At 46.3% G+C, this 13,759-nt stretch overlaps 1 protein-coding gene across 1 annotated transcript in view; it reads left to right on the top strand.

The window, feature by feature from the left end:
• The window catches only part of LOC127920184 (E3 SUMO-protein ligase PIAS1-like), a 102,161-nt gene extending 98,728 nt beyond the window's left edge, over nucleotides 1–3,433 (top strand). The window contains exons 13-14 of the mRNA XM_052503955.1: nucleotides 2,068–2,108; nucleotides 2,240–3,433. Of these exons, the coding sequence (XP_052359915.1) occupies nucleotides 2,068–2,108; nucleotides 2,240–2,683 (485 nt within the window). The 3' untranslated portion in view covers nucleotides 2,684–3,433. The remainder of the gene's footprint in view (nucleotides 1–2,067; nucleotides 2,109–2,239) is intronic.
• The last annotated feature ends 10,326 nt before the right edge of the window (nucleotides 3,434–13,759 follow it).

The following is a 13,759-nucleotide window of genomic DNA, read 5'->3' as shown; positions in this document are numbered from 1 at the left end:
ACAGGTAACACACTACCACGCCCCAACCCAGCTCACAGGTAACACACTACCACGCCCCAACCCAGCTCACAGGTAACACACTACCACGCCCCAACCCAGCTCACAGGTAACACACTACCACGCCCCAACCCAGCTCACAGGTAACACACTACCACGCCCCAACCCAGCTCACAGGTAACACACTACCACGCCCCAACCCAGCTCACAGGTAACACACTACCACGCCCCAACCCAGCTCACAGGTAACACACTACCACGCCCCAACCCAGCTCACAGGTAACACACTACCACGCCCCAACCCAGCTCACAGGTAACACACTACCACGCCCCAACCCAGCTCACAGGTAACACACTACCGTACTACCACGCCCAGCTCAAGGTAACCCAGCTCACAGGTAACACACTACCACGCCCCAACCCAGCTCACAGGTAACACACTACCACGCCCCAACCCAGCTCACAGGTAACACACTACCACGCCCCAACCCAGCTCACAGGTAACCACGCCCAAACCAGCTCACAGGTAACACACTACCACGCCCCAACCCAGCTCACAGGTAACACACTACCACGCCCCAACCCAGGTAACTCACGCCCCAACCCAGCTCACAGGTAACACACTACCCCACGCCCAGGTAAGACACTACCACGCAGCTCACAGGTAACACACTACCACGCCCCAACCCAGCTCACAGGTAACACACTACCACGCCCCAACACCAGCCCAAACCAGCTCACAGGTAACACACTACCACGCCCCAACCCAGCTCACAGGTAACACACTACCACGCCCCAAACCAGCTCACAGGTAACAGACTACCACGCCCCAACCCAGCTCACAGGTAACACACTACCACGCCCCAACCCAGCTCACAGGTAACACACTACCACGCCCCAACCCAGCTCACAGGTAACACACTACCACGCCCCACCCAGCTCACAGGTAACACACTACCACGCCCCCCAGCTCACCCAGCTCACAGGGTAACACACTACCACGCCCCAACCCAGCTCACAGGTAACACACTACCACGCCCCAACCCAGCTCACAGGTAACACACTACCACGCCCCAACCCAGCTCACAGGTAACACACTACCACGCCCCAACCCAGCTCACAGGTAACACACTACCACGCCCCAACCCAGCTCACAGGTAACACACTACCACGCCCCAACCCAGCTCACAGGTAACACACTACCACGCCCCAACCCAGCTCACAGGTAACACACTACCACACCCCAACCCAGCTCACAGGTAACACACTACCACGCCCCAACCCAGCTCACAGGTAACACACTACCACGCCCCAACCCAGCTCACAGGTAACACACTACCACGCCCCAAACCAGCTCACAGCTAACACAACCACACACACACACAACCATAAATACACAACCACACACATTACCACACACACAACCACAAATACACAACCACACACACACAACCACAAATACACAACCACACACACACACACAACCACAAATACACAACCACACACACACACAACCACAAATACACAACCACACACACACACAACCACAAATACACAACCACACACACACACAACCACACACACACAACCACAAACACACAACCACACACATTACCACACACACACAACCACAAATACACACACACACACATTACCACACACACACAACCACACAACCACAAATACACAACCACACACACACACAACCACAAATACACAACCACACACATACAACCACAAATACACAACCACAAATACACAACCACACACATTACCACACACACAACCACAAATACACAACCACGCACATACAACCACAAATACACAACCACACACACACATACACAACCACACACACACACATACATAACCACACACACACACCAACCTAGTACAACACACTGCCTCGACACATTTCTTCAGGAGTCTCCTCCGGGTCTGTGGAGACCAGTATGTCCCTGTAGACAGTAAACACTAACTTCAGTCAGTTGAACCTGTACTGATCATGTGGTTCATTGTGAATCAAATGAATGACCGTATGTTGTGTTTGGTTCATTGTTTTATTCACAGATCTGAATTTCTTCTCCTTTCTACAAGGGGACAATCATCAGGTATGTTTTAGATGGAACCCCCCCTGTAGGCCTCCTGAAGTCAACACTATAGCCTCTAAAGATGTCCCCAGAACTTGGGTTTGGTAACACGATGAATATAAGTGAATGTACCTGTTTGTCCTCCTCTGAAGCATTACAACATGGTGATGGCCGCCGCCGCCGCTGCCTCGGCCTCGGACGACCACGAGCTCCTCCTCAACCACTTCCGTCCCTACACCACCACCTCCTCCTCGTCCTCCTCCCAGCTGTTCCTGGACCAGTCTGGGGCGCCCTCCTCTGGCTCGCTGGCGCCCCTAGACGGTGGTGATGGTGGAGGAAACGGCAGCGGTGGCAGCAGCAGTAGCCTAGTGTCCTCTAGCAGTCTGAGAGACACTCACAGCACACACTCCACACACTCTCACACACACCCCACGCACTCACACACACACCCCACGCACTCACACACACACCCCACGCACTCACACACACACCCCACGCACTCACACACACACCCCGGCGTAGGAGGTCGGTCCAGTGCTGATGTGGCGGCCGCAGCCCTCTACGGGGCCGTCCCCGACGTGATCTCACTAGACTGACGATTTCGTTTTCGGCGACTAGCGACTGACTCCGAAACAGAGGGTTTGTTGGTTGTTTAATGGAGGATGCAGTCATGACTACTAAACTGACGCAGAAACAGTTTAACGGTCCCACCCAGTCTACAGCTCTGGTTTTGAGTTGTGTCGTTAAGGCTGACTCCAGAACACCTGTCTGTGGCGGAGCCGGTCCCGAGGTGTCGTTTGACTGGGCTGACCCAGGAACAGTTATAAAGTCACACCCCACAGATGGATGGGATTGGCACCTAGTGTTGCTAGACTGAGTCCAGAACAGTTACCGGTTGGTAGCTGGCTCCCTGACATCATTCCACTAGACTGACCCCAGAACAGTTACCGGTTGGTAGCTGGCTCCATGACGACATTCCACTAGACTGACTCCAGAACAGTTACCGGTTGGTAGCTGGCTCCCTGACGACATTCCACTAGACTGATATCAGAGAGGTCTATGGGTTTCATCTCTGAAGTCGACAGACTGGACCTAGATCAGCTCCCTGCCGGTACCTACCAGAAACGCTAGCCGTACAAAAACGGAGGAAGGCTTTTTTTTTTTTTTTGTATGAAAAGAGTAATGCTGTGTACAGAGAACAAAAAGTATATTTTCTCTTTTTACTTTTGTATATTAATTAATTGAATAGTTTTTCTGTCCCGTAAGTAACTTCAGTTGCTATTTTGAAGTGGAGACTGAAGATGTACATACGTTTCCCCCTCGATAAAATGAACTTTAATATCTCATGACTTTTCTTTGGTTTTTATCCTGGTAGATCTGATGGGGATCTTCCTCACACATTCATGGCATTACCTCTTGACATTTTCAACTTATCGATCTCTCTCTACTCTTCATTTCCTCACACATTCATGGCATTACCTCTTGACATTTTCAACTTATCGATTTCTCTCTACTCTTCATTTCCTCACACATTCATGGCATTACCTCTTGACATTTTCAACTTATCGATTTCTCTCTACTCTTCATTTTTGAAATCACAGTTGAATTTGTTCTCCAAGACAATATCTTTTCCCCGGTTGACTTGTTTGTTACTGTATAACTTGTTTTGGTATTCTGCGTTCTAAGTTATATGTAAGATATATGAATAAGTCTCTCTGGATAAGTGGATCTGCTAAATGACGTAAACATGCATTCCCTAAGGACTTCAGGTTGATGCTGTGGGGAATGTATAGCTGGGTGGGTGATATTAGACATTTCTGATTTTCGTCTCTGTTAAAGGGCCAGTGCCACAACGTCTGATGAAACTAACATGGTAAAAGTGTGAGAAAAAAAACGTAAATCTGTTTTATTTCCTGATAGTTGCTGGATGAAAATAAGCTACACAGGACCTTGTAATCAGCAGGTTTGTTTGGGCGGGAATTTCGGCTTAACATGGTGATGTCACCATGTGGTAAATTGGTTGCTAGACCAATAGCAAAGAGACTTCCAAACCTCTCTGCCAATAACAGCTCGTGTTCAGTTTCCACCCCTTCCCACTCAGACCACTCCCGGACCAGTCTTGGCTAAATTCTTGTTTTAGAGCGTGGTTTTTTTCTTCCTAAAAAGCCATTTTTGCCCATTTTTATGGACATCTATTACAGTAAGGTACTTCATGTTACCCAGAAATTATTTGATATCCATATATAAATGGCTGCATTGGGCCTTTCACCCCCCTTCAATTAACCATCTGTGCAGTCATTATCATTATGCACAATATTTCAATTTGACAACATTTTAGCAGAAAATGTGTACACGTTTGTATGGTTATTAGAACTACGGTAGACACAGAATGCCTATTTAACTTGAGAAATACTCCACAGTAATTTCATGCTTTTATTTGAAACCTCGTTATATTCTGTTGTTTTTGCTTTGGTTTTGCTTATTCAACCACATTTGTCATCTTTTGCACAAAACCATGAATGAACTCAACCCACACAGAGTGCATGTGTATCCTGGCACTACATATCAGTCAAGTATCCTCCACCTATCACACCCCGTAGAGGTGGAGGGGAGTAACCCCGTAGAGGTGGAGGGGAGTAACCCCGTAGAGGTGGAGGGGAGTAACCCCGTAGAGGTGGAGGGGAGTAACCCCGTAGAGGTGGAGGGGAGTAACCCCGTAGAGGTGGAGGGGAGTAACCCCGTAGAGGTGGAGGGGAGTAACCCCGTAGAGGTGGAGGGGAGTAACCCCGTAGAGGTGGAGGGGAGTAACCCCGTAGAGGTGGAGGGGAGTAACCCCGTAGAGGTGGAGGGGAGTAACCCCGTAAAGATAAAGACAGACATATCTACTGTGTTATAAATGCTATGGGGATATTGCTAATATGAGAGGCAGTTTCCATCCAACTCAACTGTGGGCAAAAGTTTTGAGAATGACACACATATTAATTTTCACAAAGTCTGCTGCCTCGGTTTGTATGATGGCAATTTGCATATACTCCAGAATGTTATGAAGAGTGATCAGATGAATTGCAATTAATTGCAAAGTCCCTCTTTGCCATGCAAATGAACTGAATCACCAAAAAAACATTTCCGCTGCATTTCAGCCCTGCCACAAAAGGACCAGCTGACATCATGTCAGTGATTCTCTCGTTAACACAGGTGTGAGTGTTGATGAGGACAAGGCTGGAGATAACTGTCATACTGATTGAGTTTGAATAACAGACTGGAAACTTCAAAAAGAGGGTGGTGCTTGGAATCATTGTTCTTCCTCTGTCAATCATGGTTACCTGCAAGGAAACACGTGCCGTCATCATTTCTTTGCACAAAAAGGGCTTCACAGGCAAGGATATTGCTGCCAGTAAGATTGCACCTAAATCAACCATTTTTCAGATCATCAAGAACTTCAAGGAGAGCGGTTCAATTGTTGTGAAGATAGGCTTCATGGCGCCCAAGAAATTCCAGCAAACACCAGGACCGTCTCCTAAAGTTGATTCAGCTGCGGGATCAGGGCACCACCAGTACAGAGCTTGCTCAGGAATGGCAGCAGGCAGGTCCATCTGCACGCACAGTGAGGCAAAGACTTTTGGAGGATGGCCTGGTGTCAAGAAGGGCAGCAAAGAAGTCACTTTTCTCCAGGAAAAACATCAGGGACAGACTGATATTCTGCAGAAGATACAGGGATTGGACTGCTGAGGACTGGGGTAAAGTCATTTTCTCTGATGAATCCACTTTCCGATTGTTTGGGGCATCTGGAAAAAAGCTTGTCCGGAGAAGAGAAGGTGAGCGCTACCATCAGTCCTGTGTCATGCCAACAGTAAAGCACCCTGAGACCATTCATGTGTGGGGTTGCTTCTCAGCCAAGGGAGTGGGCTCACTCACAATTTAGCCTAAGAAAACAGCCATGAATAAAGAATGGTACCAACACATCCTCCGAGAGCAATTTCTCCCAACCATCCAGGAACAGTTTTTCCAGCATGATGGACAACCTGAACAAAAGTGATAACATCTGAACAAAAATATCCCATTGAAAGACACTGAAAACAAAACCCACAAATTCTGCAGCAAATTATGCTTTGTCAGGATGAAATTAATATTTGTAATTGTCATTGACATTAAATGCTTGTAATTATACTTCAGTCAGAATGTGACATGGTGAAATGGTGCTTTGAGTGATAGACAATATAGAGACAGAATACAGACAGAGGACTTTACACAGTGAGCATGTAACGATAATAGAATGAGTGAATTACCAGTCAGAATATAAAGGTATAGAACTAAGTGCAGACTCAACAGTCACAGCTGGTTAAATATACAGGAGACTCTATAGTCATTGGAAGTCAACAACTGCCATGTAAAGCTCTTTCAGAAGACATTAAAGAATGTGTCAGGATCAAAACAATGACAGTAATGTTTGTCACCTTTTCCTGCTGAATCAGTTTTCTGCCAACATAGACAATATGAAAGTAAAATACAGGGTTTGTTCAGGCTGCTGTACTGAATTTTAAAACTTTCCAAAAATCCCTGCTTGAGAGAGAGAGAGAGAGAGAGAGAGAGAGAGAGAGAGAGAGAGAGAGAGAGAGAGAGAGAGAGAGAGAGAGAGAGAGAGAGAGAGAGAATTCTGCGGAGTGTCTTTGTAGGCAGGCTTTTCTGCTGTGTCATTCTCTCAAGGTGTTTGTGCTTCAGTCCTCTTCTCTTCCACAGCTCTTCACTTCAAGCCTAATTAGCTTTCCCCTCTTGAGATAGATAATCGCTTGCGACAGCTTCCCCAATCACTCTCCATCTAGTATCCTGAACCAGCGCAAATAACAGGTCAACTTTGCAGCCAGTCGATATGGAGACCTTCCTGCTCCCCCCCTCCCCCTCTCTCTCCTCTTAACTGATTGACTCTTTGATAGCATCAGACGTGTTTTAAAAATGTCCTCTCTGTATAAACAATGTTGTGCAGTATTTTATTTATTTTGTAATATATACATATATATAAATCGGATCTATTTTTACACCTGTTTGATTTTCATGGATGTGTGTCTGTGTGTGTGTGAGGACAGAGTTTGGGAAGCGCTGGTTTAGGTAACCCTAGTTTAGGGTAGACCAACAAAGTGAGACTAAGATTTGAGGTTAGGAGTTTGACCCAATCAGAAATGTCTTTATTTATTCAGATGATTGAGTTTATTTTTGTTTCAGATTTGTTGTTGATGTCATTGCTCTAGATCTCTGTGATCTCTATGATCTCTGTGATCTCTATGATCTCTATGATCTCTGTGATCTCTATGATCTCTGTGATCTCTTTTTGTCGGTTTTTAAGACAAGGTGAGAGCAGACATCATAGAATGTGTTCCCATTTCAAATGCTATGTGTAGCCTAACATGGGCATGGAATGTCCTTATTGTGAAGTCCTCTCCCACTCTCCCTCTCCCATTGGTAATATTATGATGTCCGTATCACCCCCACCCCCAATCCCATGTGTTTCAACAGTGTCAGTTCCTCCAGTGTTAGTTTGTGTTTTTGCGTCATCCAAAAACACGAGATGAAATTAATTTATATATTTTCAGAAAGAAAAGCTGTACAATAAATTGGACTTTAACCTAAGAAAAAAGGGTCCAATTTACTAAATGACTTTCAGGAGCGGATAAGTTGCCAGCTGCCCTCACTGCCTTAACCCCCAGGTTCTGCTTTCACATTTCCAAACAGAATGAAACGGCTTTTCAAGGAACATGGAACGTTGTACAGTAGAGCGATGTCAGTTTGTAGAGAGTACTAGGTGAAAACAGAATATTTATTACTTGCGTTGGAAGAAATTCTTTACTTATTGAATGTTTTCTGTCTAATGTATAGGAGTTTAGATGTAATAAAAAACATTTTTGTTAACTATGGGTTTTATCTTCATTTTAGTTCACAAACAAATAGATTGAAGGCATATGGGATCATCCATATTTTCTTCCTTGTCTCTAGTCACGATTTTATGTGTACCATATATTAGCTTGTCAAAATCGAATCTGATCTGTGGCGTTTTTAACCTCTTTGTCAGGAACATATACATACAGTATTAAATACTCATGTGGAATGGTAACACGTTTCATTTCCACTGCCAATAAGTGGCTTACAAAATACATGAATATACAATAGTGTATGTTATTACCACAACCATACACTGGGTGGCAGTAGACACTCATTTAGCAGTCCGCGTTAGACGAGGCAGAGTCTAAATCAAATTGTATTGGTCACACACATATTTAGCAGATGTTATTGCAGGTGTAGAGAAATGCTTGTGTTCCTAGCTCCAACAGTACACAACACTCTTGGGTACAACTAGTCACTAGTGTAGCAACGCCTTAAAGGAGTGGGATGCAATGACAAGAAGTTACATTATTCTATTCTAGAAGTTACATTATTCTATTCTAGAAGTTACATTATTCTATTCTAGAAGTTACATTATGAGATGGAAATACTTCACCACATATTAGTGAACAGATTTAAAAGGATCATATTCGTTGTGGAATCCAACAGCTTATAGCAGCATGCAGGGAAACATCATAACTATGCACACTACTCCGTCTAGGAGGAGCCATGTGTGGGAAGGCTTGTCGTCAAAACATGGAGATTCTAGAACTGCATTGGCAATCTTTTGGTATTGTTGAAAGCTTCTGAAGGGCATTGTTGCCCTCCAGCATGCTTCTCTGGCTCAGTTGCCTCAGTTTAATTAAAGTTACTCAGTTATTGATTGACAAGTTGTTGAACTAGTATATACTTGTATTTGTGGTGAGTTCTATGATCTCTGATGATAAATCCATTGATTTATCTTTAAAGTGACGATGAAAATTCCCCTAATTTGAGATTTATTGTGGTTCCAATCGAAAACCGAACGCATTCAAATGCATTGACAAAAAGTTTTCTGAAGATTCAATTATGGGGATTGGGGGAAGGGGATTGGCGTGTGGTTAAGGGATTGGCGTGTGGTAAAGGGATTGGTGTGAGAGAAGGGAATTGTGTTGGGCTGGGTAGATTGGGTTGGAGTGAAGAGGAAGCTCTCCAGAGTGATTTAGAAGCAGCTGCTTCCATTCTTTCTCTGCTTGGCTACAGATGCAATGCTGAGGCCATCACTGGTATAGAGTGCAGAGTGCTGTAGGATGGTAGCTGGCATCACCCACATGTACCATGACCTTGCTACTTTGGGTTGAAACATCACCCGCATGTACCATGGCCCTGCTACTTTGGGTTGAAACATCACCCACATATACCATGGCCCTGCTACTTTGGGTTGAAACATCACCCGCATGTACCATGGCCCTGCTACTTTGGGTTCAAACATCACCCGCATGTACCATGGCCCTGCTACTTTGGGTTGAAACATCACCCGCATGTACCATGGCCCTGCTACTTTGGGTTGAAACATCACCCGCATGTACCATGGCCCTGCTACTTTGGGTTGAAACATCAACTACATGTACCATGGCCCTTCTACTTTGGGTTGAAACATCACCCGCATGTACCATGGCCCTGCTACTTTGGGTTGAAACATCACCCGCATGTACCATGGCGCTGCTACTTTGGGTTGAAACATCACCCGCATGTACCATGACCTTGCTACTTTGGGTTTAAACATCACCTGCATGTACCATGACCCTGCTACTTTGGGTTGAAACATCACCCGCATGTACCATGGCCCTGCTACTTTGGGTTGAAACATCACCCGCATGTACCATGGCCCTGCTACTTTGGGTTGAAACATCACCCGCATGTACCATGGCCCTGCTACTTTGGGTTGAAACATCACCCGCATGTACCATGGCCCTGCTACTTTGGGTTGAAACATCACCCGCATGTACCATGGCCCTGCTACTTTGGGTTGAAACATCACCCGCATGTACCATGGCCCTGCTACTTTGGGTTGAAACATCACCCACATGTACCATGGCCCTGCTACTTTGGGTTGAAACATCACCCGCATGTACCATGGCCCTGCTACTTTGGGTTGAAACATCACCCGCATGTACCATGGCCCTGCTACTTTGGGTTGAAACATCACCCGCATGTACCATGGCCCTGCTACTTTGGGTTGAAACATCACCCGGTACCATGGCCCTGCTACTTTGGGTTGAAACATCACCCGCATGTACCATGGCCCTGCTACTTTGGGTTGAAACATCACCCGCATGTACCATGGCATCACCCGCATGCTGCCCTACTACTTGGGTTGAAACATCACCCGCATGTACCATGGCCCTGCTACTTTGGGTTGAAACATCACCCGCATGTACCATGACCTTGCTACTTTGGGTTGAAACATCACCCGCATGTACCATGGCCCTGCTACTTTGGGTTGAAACATCACCCACATGTACCATGGCCCTGCTACTTTGGGTTGAAACATCACCCGCATGTACCATGGCCCTGCTACTTTGGGTTGAAACATCACCCGCATGTACCATGGCCCTGCTACTTTGGGTTGAAACATCACCCGCATGTACCATGGCCCTGCTACTTTGGGTTGAAACATCACCCACATGTACCATGACCCTGCTACTTTGGGTTGAAACATCACCCACATGTACCATGACCCTTGCTACTTTGGGTTGAAACATCACCCACATGTACCATGGCCCTGCTACTTTGGGTTGAAACATCACCCACATGTACCATGGCCCTGCTACTTTGGGTTGAAACATCACCCACATGTACCATGACCCTGCTACTTTGGGTTGAAACATCACCCACATGTACCATGACCCTGCTACTTTGGGTTGAAACATCACCCACATGTACCATGGCCCTGCTACTTTGGGTTGAAACATCACCCACATGTACCATGGCCCTGCTACTTTGGGTTGAAACATCACCCACATGTACCATGGCCCTGCTACTTTGGGTTGAAACATCACCCACATGTACCATGGCCCTGCTACTTTGGGTTGAAACATCACCCACATGTACCATGGCCCTGCTACTTTGGGTTGAAACATCACCCACATGTACCATGGCCCTGCTACTTTGGGTTGAAACATCACCCACATGTACCATGGCCCTGCTACTTTGGGTTGAAACATCACCCACATGTACCATGGCCCTGCTACTTTGGGTTGAAACATCACCCACATGTACCATGGCCCTGCTACTTTGGGTTGAAACATCACCCACATGTACCATGGCCCTGCTACTTTGGGTTGAAACATCACCCACATGTACCATGGCCCTGCTACTTTGGGTTGAAACATCACCCACATGTACCATGGCCCTGCTACTTTGGGTTGAAACATCACCCACATGTACCATGGCCCTGCTACTTTGGGTTGAAACATCACCCGCATGTACCATGGCCCTGCTACTTTGGGTTGAAACATCACCCACATGTACCATGGCCCTGCTACTTTGGGTTGAAACATCACCCACATGTACCATGGCCCTGCTACTTTGGGTTGAAACATCACCCACATGTACCATGGCCCTGCTACTTTGGGTTGAAACATCACCCACATGTACCATGGCCCTGCTACTTTGGGTTGAAACATCACCCACATGTACCATGGCCCTGCTACTTTGGGTTGAAACATCACCCACATGTACCATGGCCCTGCTACTTTGGGTTGAAACATCACCCACATGTACCATGGCCCTGCTACTTTGGGTTGAAACATCACCCACATGTACCATGGCCCTGCTACTTTGGGTTGAAACATCACCCACATGTACCATGGCCCTGCTACTTTGGGTTGAAACATCACCCACATGTACCATGGCCCTGCTACTTTGGGTTGAAACATCACCCACATGTACCATGGCCCTGCTACTTTGGGTTGAAACATCACCCACATGTACCATGGCCCTGCTACTTTGGGTTGAAACATCACCCACATGTACCATGGCCCTGCTACTTTGGGTTGAAACATCACCCACATGTACCATGGCCCTGCTACTTTGGGTTGAAACATCACCCACATGTACCATGGCCCTGCTACTTTGGGTTGAAACATCACCCACATGTACCTGGGGTTGAATGGAGGCTTTGGAGATGGTGCCGTCAACATCTATGATCTTGGACTTGACTATTGAACAGCTCCAAGTAGATGGAGATTACCTCAACTTTTCTTTCATTAAAAAAATTATATTCTTATTTTTATTTTTTGTTGAAGTTTTGACTTTGAAGAGTACAATTAAGAAATACAATTAGAAATGTCTCACCTGAACTCAGGGCCTTGGTACAGCCCTGTGGGTCGGCCGTTTACCGGGCGCCGGCCGTGTCGGGGTTACCGCGGGCCGGCCGTGTCGGGGTTACCGCGGGTCGGCGTGTCGGGGTTACCGAGGGTCGGCCGTGCCGGGGTTACCGAGGGTCGGCCGTGTCGGGGTTACCGCGGGCCGGCCGTGTCGGAGTTACCGAGGGTCGGCCATGCCGGGGTTACTGCGGGCCGGCCGTGTCGGGTCACCGCGGGCCGGCCGTGTCGGGTTACCGCGGGCCGGCCGTGTCGGGTTACCGCGGGCCGGCCGTGTCGGGGTTACCGAGGGTCGGCCGTGTTGGGGTTACCGAGGGTCGGCCGTTTCGGGGTTGGCTGATGGCTGACGGATCCAGAGAGGGACATGAAGATTAAAGGATTCCAATACGTAGCATTTGGAATTCTAATAAAATGCTCATTATTTACACGCGCTCCTCACATGTAATCCTCACAGTAATCCTTCTCCCCCCCCCCCCTAAAAAGATTTAGATGCACTATTGTAAAGTGGCTGTTCCACTGGATGTCATAAGGTGAATGCACCAATTTGTAAGTCGCTCTGGATAAGAGCGTCTGCTAAATGACTTAAATGTAAATGTAAATGTAATGTGTGGGGATGAAGTCCTCAATGAATCATCAATGCTTCTAGAATATCCAGTAGGATACGTTAATGTCTTAAGAACAAATTCAAGAAAGCGTTTTATATAGAACCTGCATGGAACTTTCTTTCATCCCATATTGCTCAAATAAACAGCACACCTGATTTTTAAAAAACAGATAAAGCAACACTTCTCGGCATAACGCCTCTCCCCTATTTGACCTAGATAGTTTGTGTGTATTGACATGGAGGCCACGTGGTGCCTTTTCAAAATGTATGTAGTTCTGTCCTTGAGCTGTTCTTGTCTAATGATGTTCTGTATTATGTCATTCTGTATTACGTTTCATGTTTTGTGTTGAACCCCAGGAAGAGCAACTGCTGCTTTTGCAACAACTAATGGGGATCCTAATAAAATACCCCCAAATACCAAATAGGTAGGCCTGTTAAGCAATAAATGCAGTGTTTTCGAATTTGTAAGTCGCTCTGGATAAGAGCGTCTGCTAAATGACTTAAATGTAAATGTAAATATAAAATGCATTGTTTGGGAAATGCATAGGCCTACTGGTAAAAGCGGTCATCAACTATCAAGTTGTACTCGTAACACTGCTTGTGGGCTTCAGAGAGAAATGGACCATTTACAGTAATCAAGACAGTGTCAAGACTGTCATGTTTTTCGTTGTCCATTTTGACATGAGACACAATAATACCATCATTAAGACAACGGGGTGAGATTAAATATATGGATGTTTATAAAAAACACATGGTTTGGTCCCATTCCATTCGCACATTTCCAGCCATACCAGTCCTTTATTTCTCGGTGACTAGCCAAATCACTATTG

This window comes from Oncorhynchus keta, unplaced genomic scaffold (genome assembly GCF_023373465.1).
Source record: "Oncorhynchus keta strain PuntledgeMale-10-30-2019 unplaced genomic scaffold, Oket_V2 Un_contig_1856_pilon_pilon, whole genome shotgun sequence".
Classification (NCBI taxonomy): domain Eukaryota; kingdom Metazoa; phylum Chordata; class Actinopteri; order Salmoniformes; family Salmonidae; genus Oncorhynchus; species Oncorhynchus keta.
Note: the sequence above shows the minus strand (reverse complement) of the source record. Positions and strands in the feature narration are given on the sequence as shown.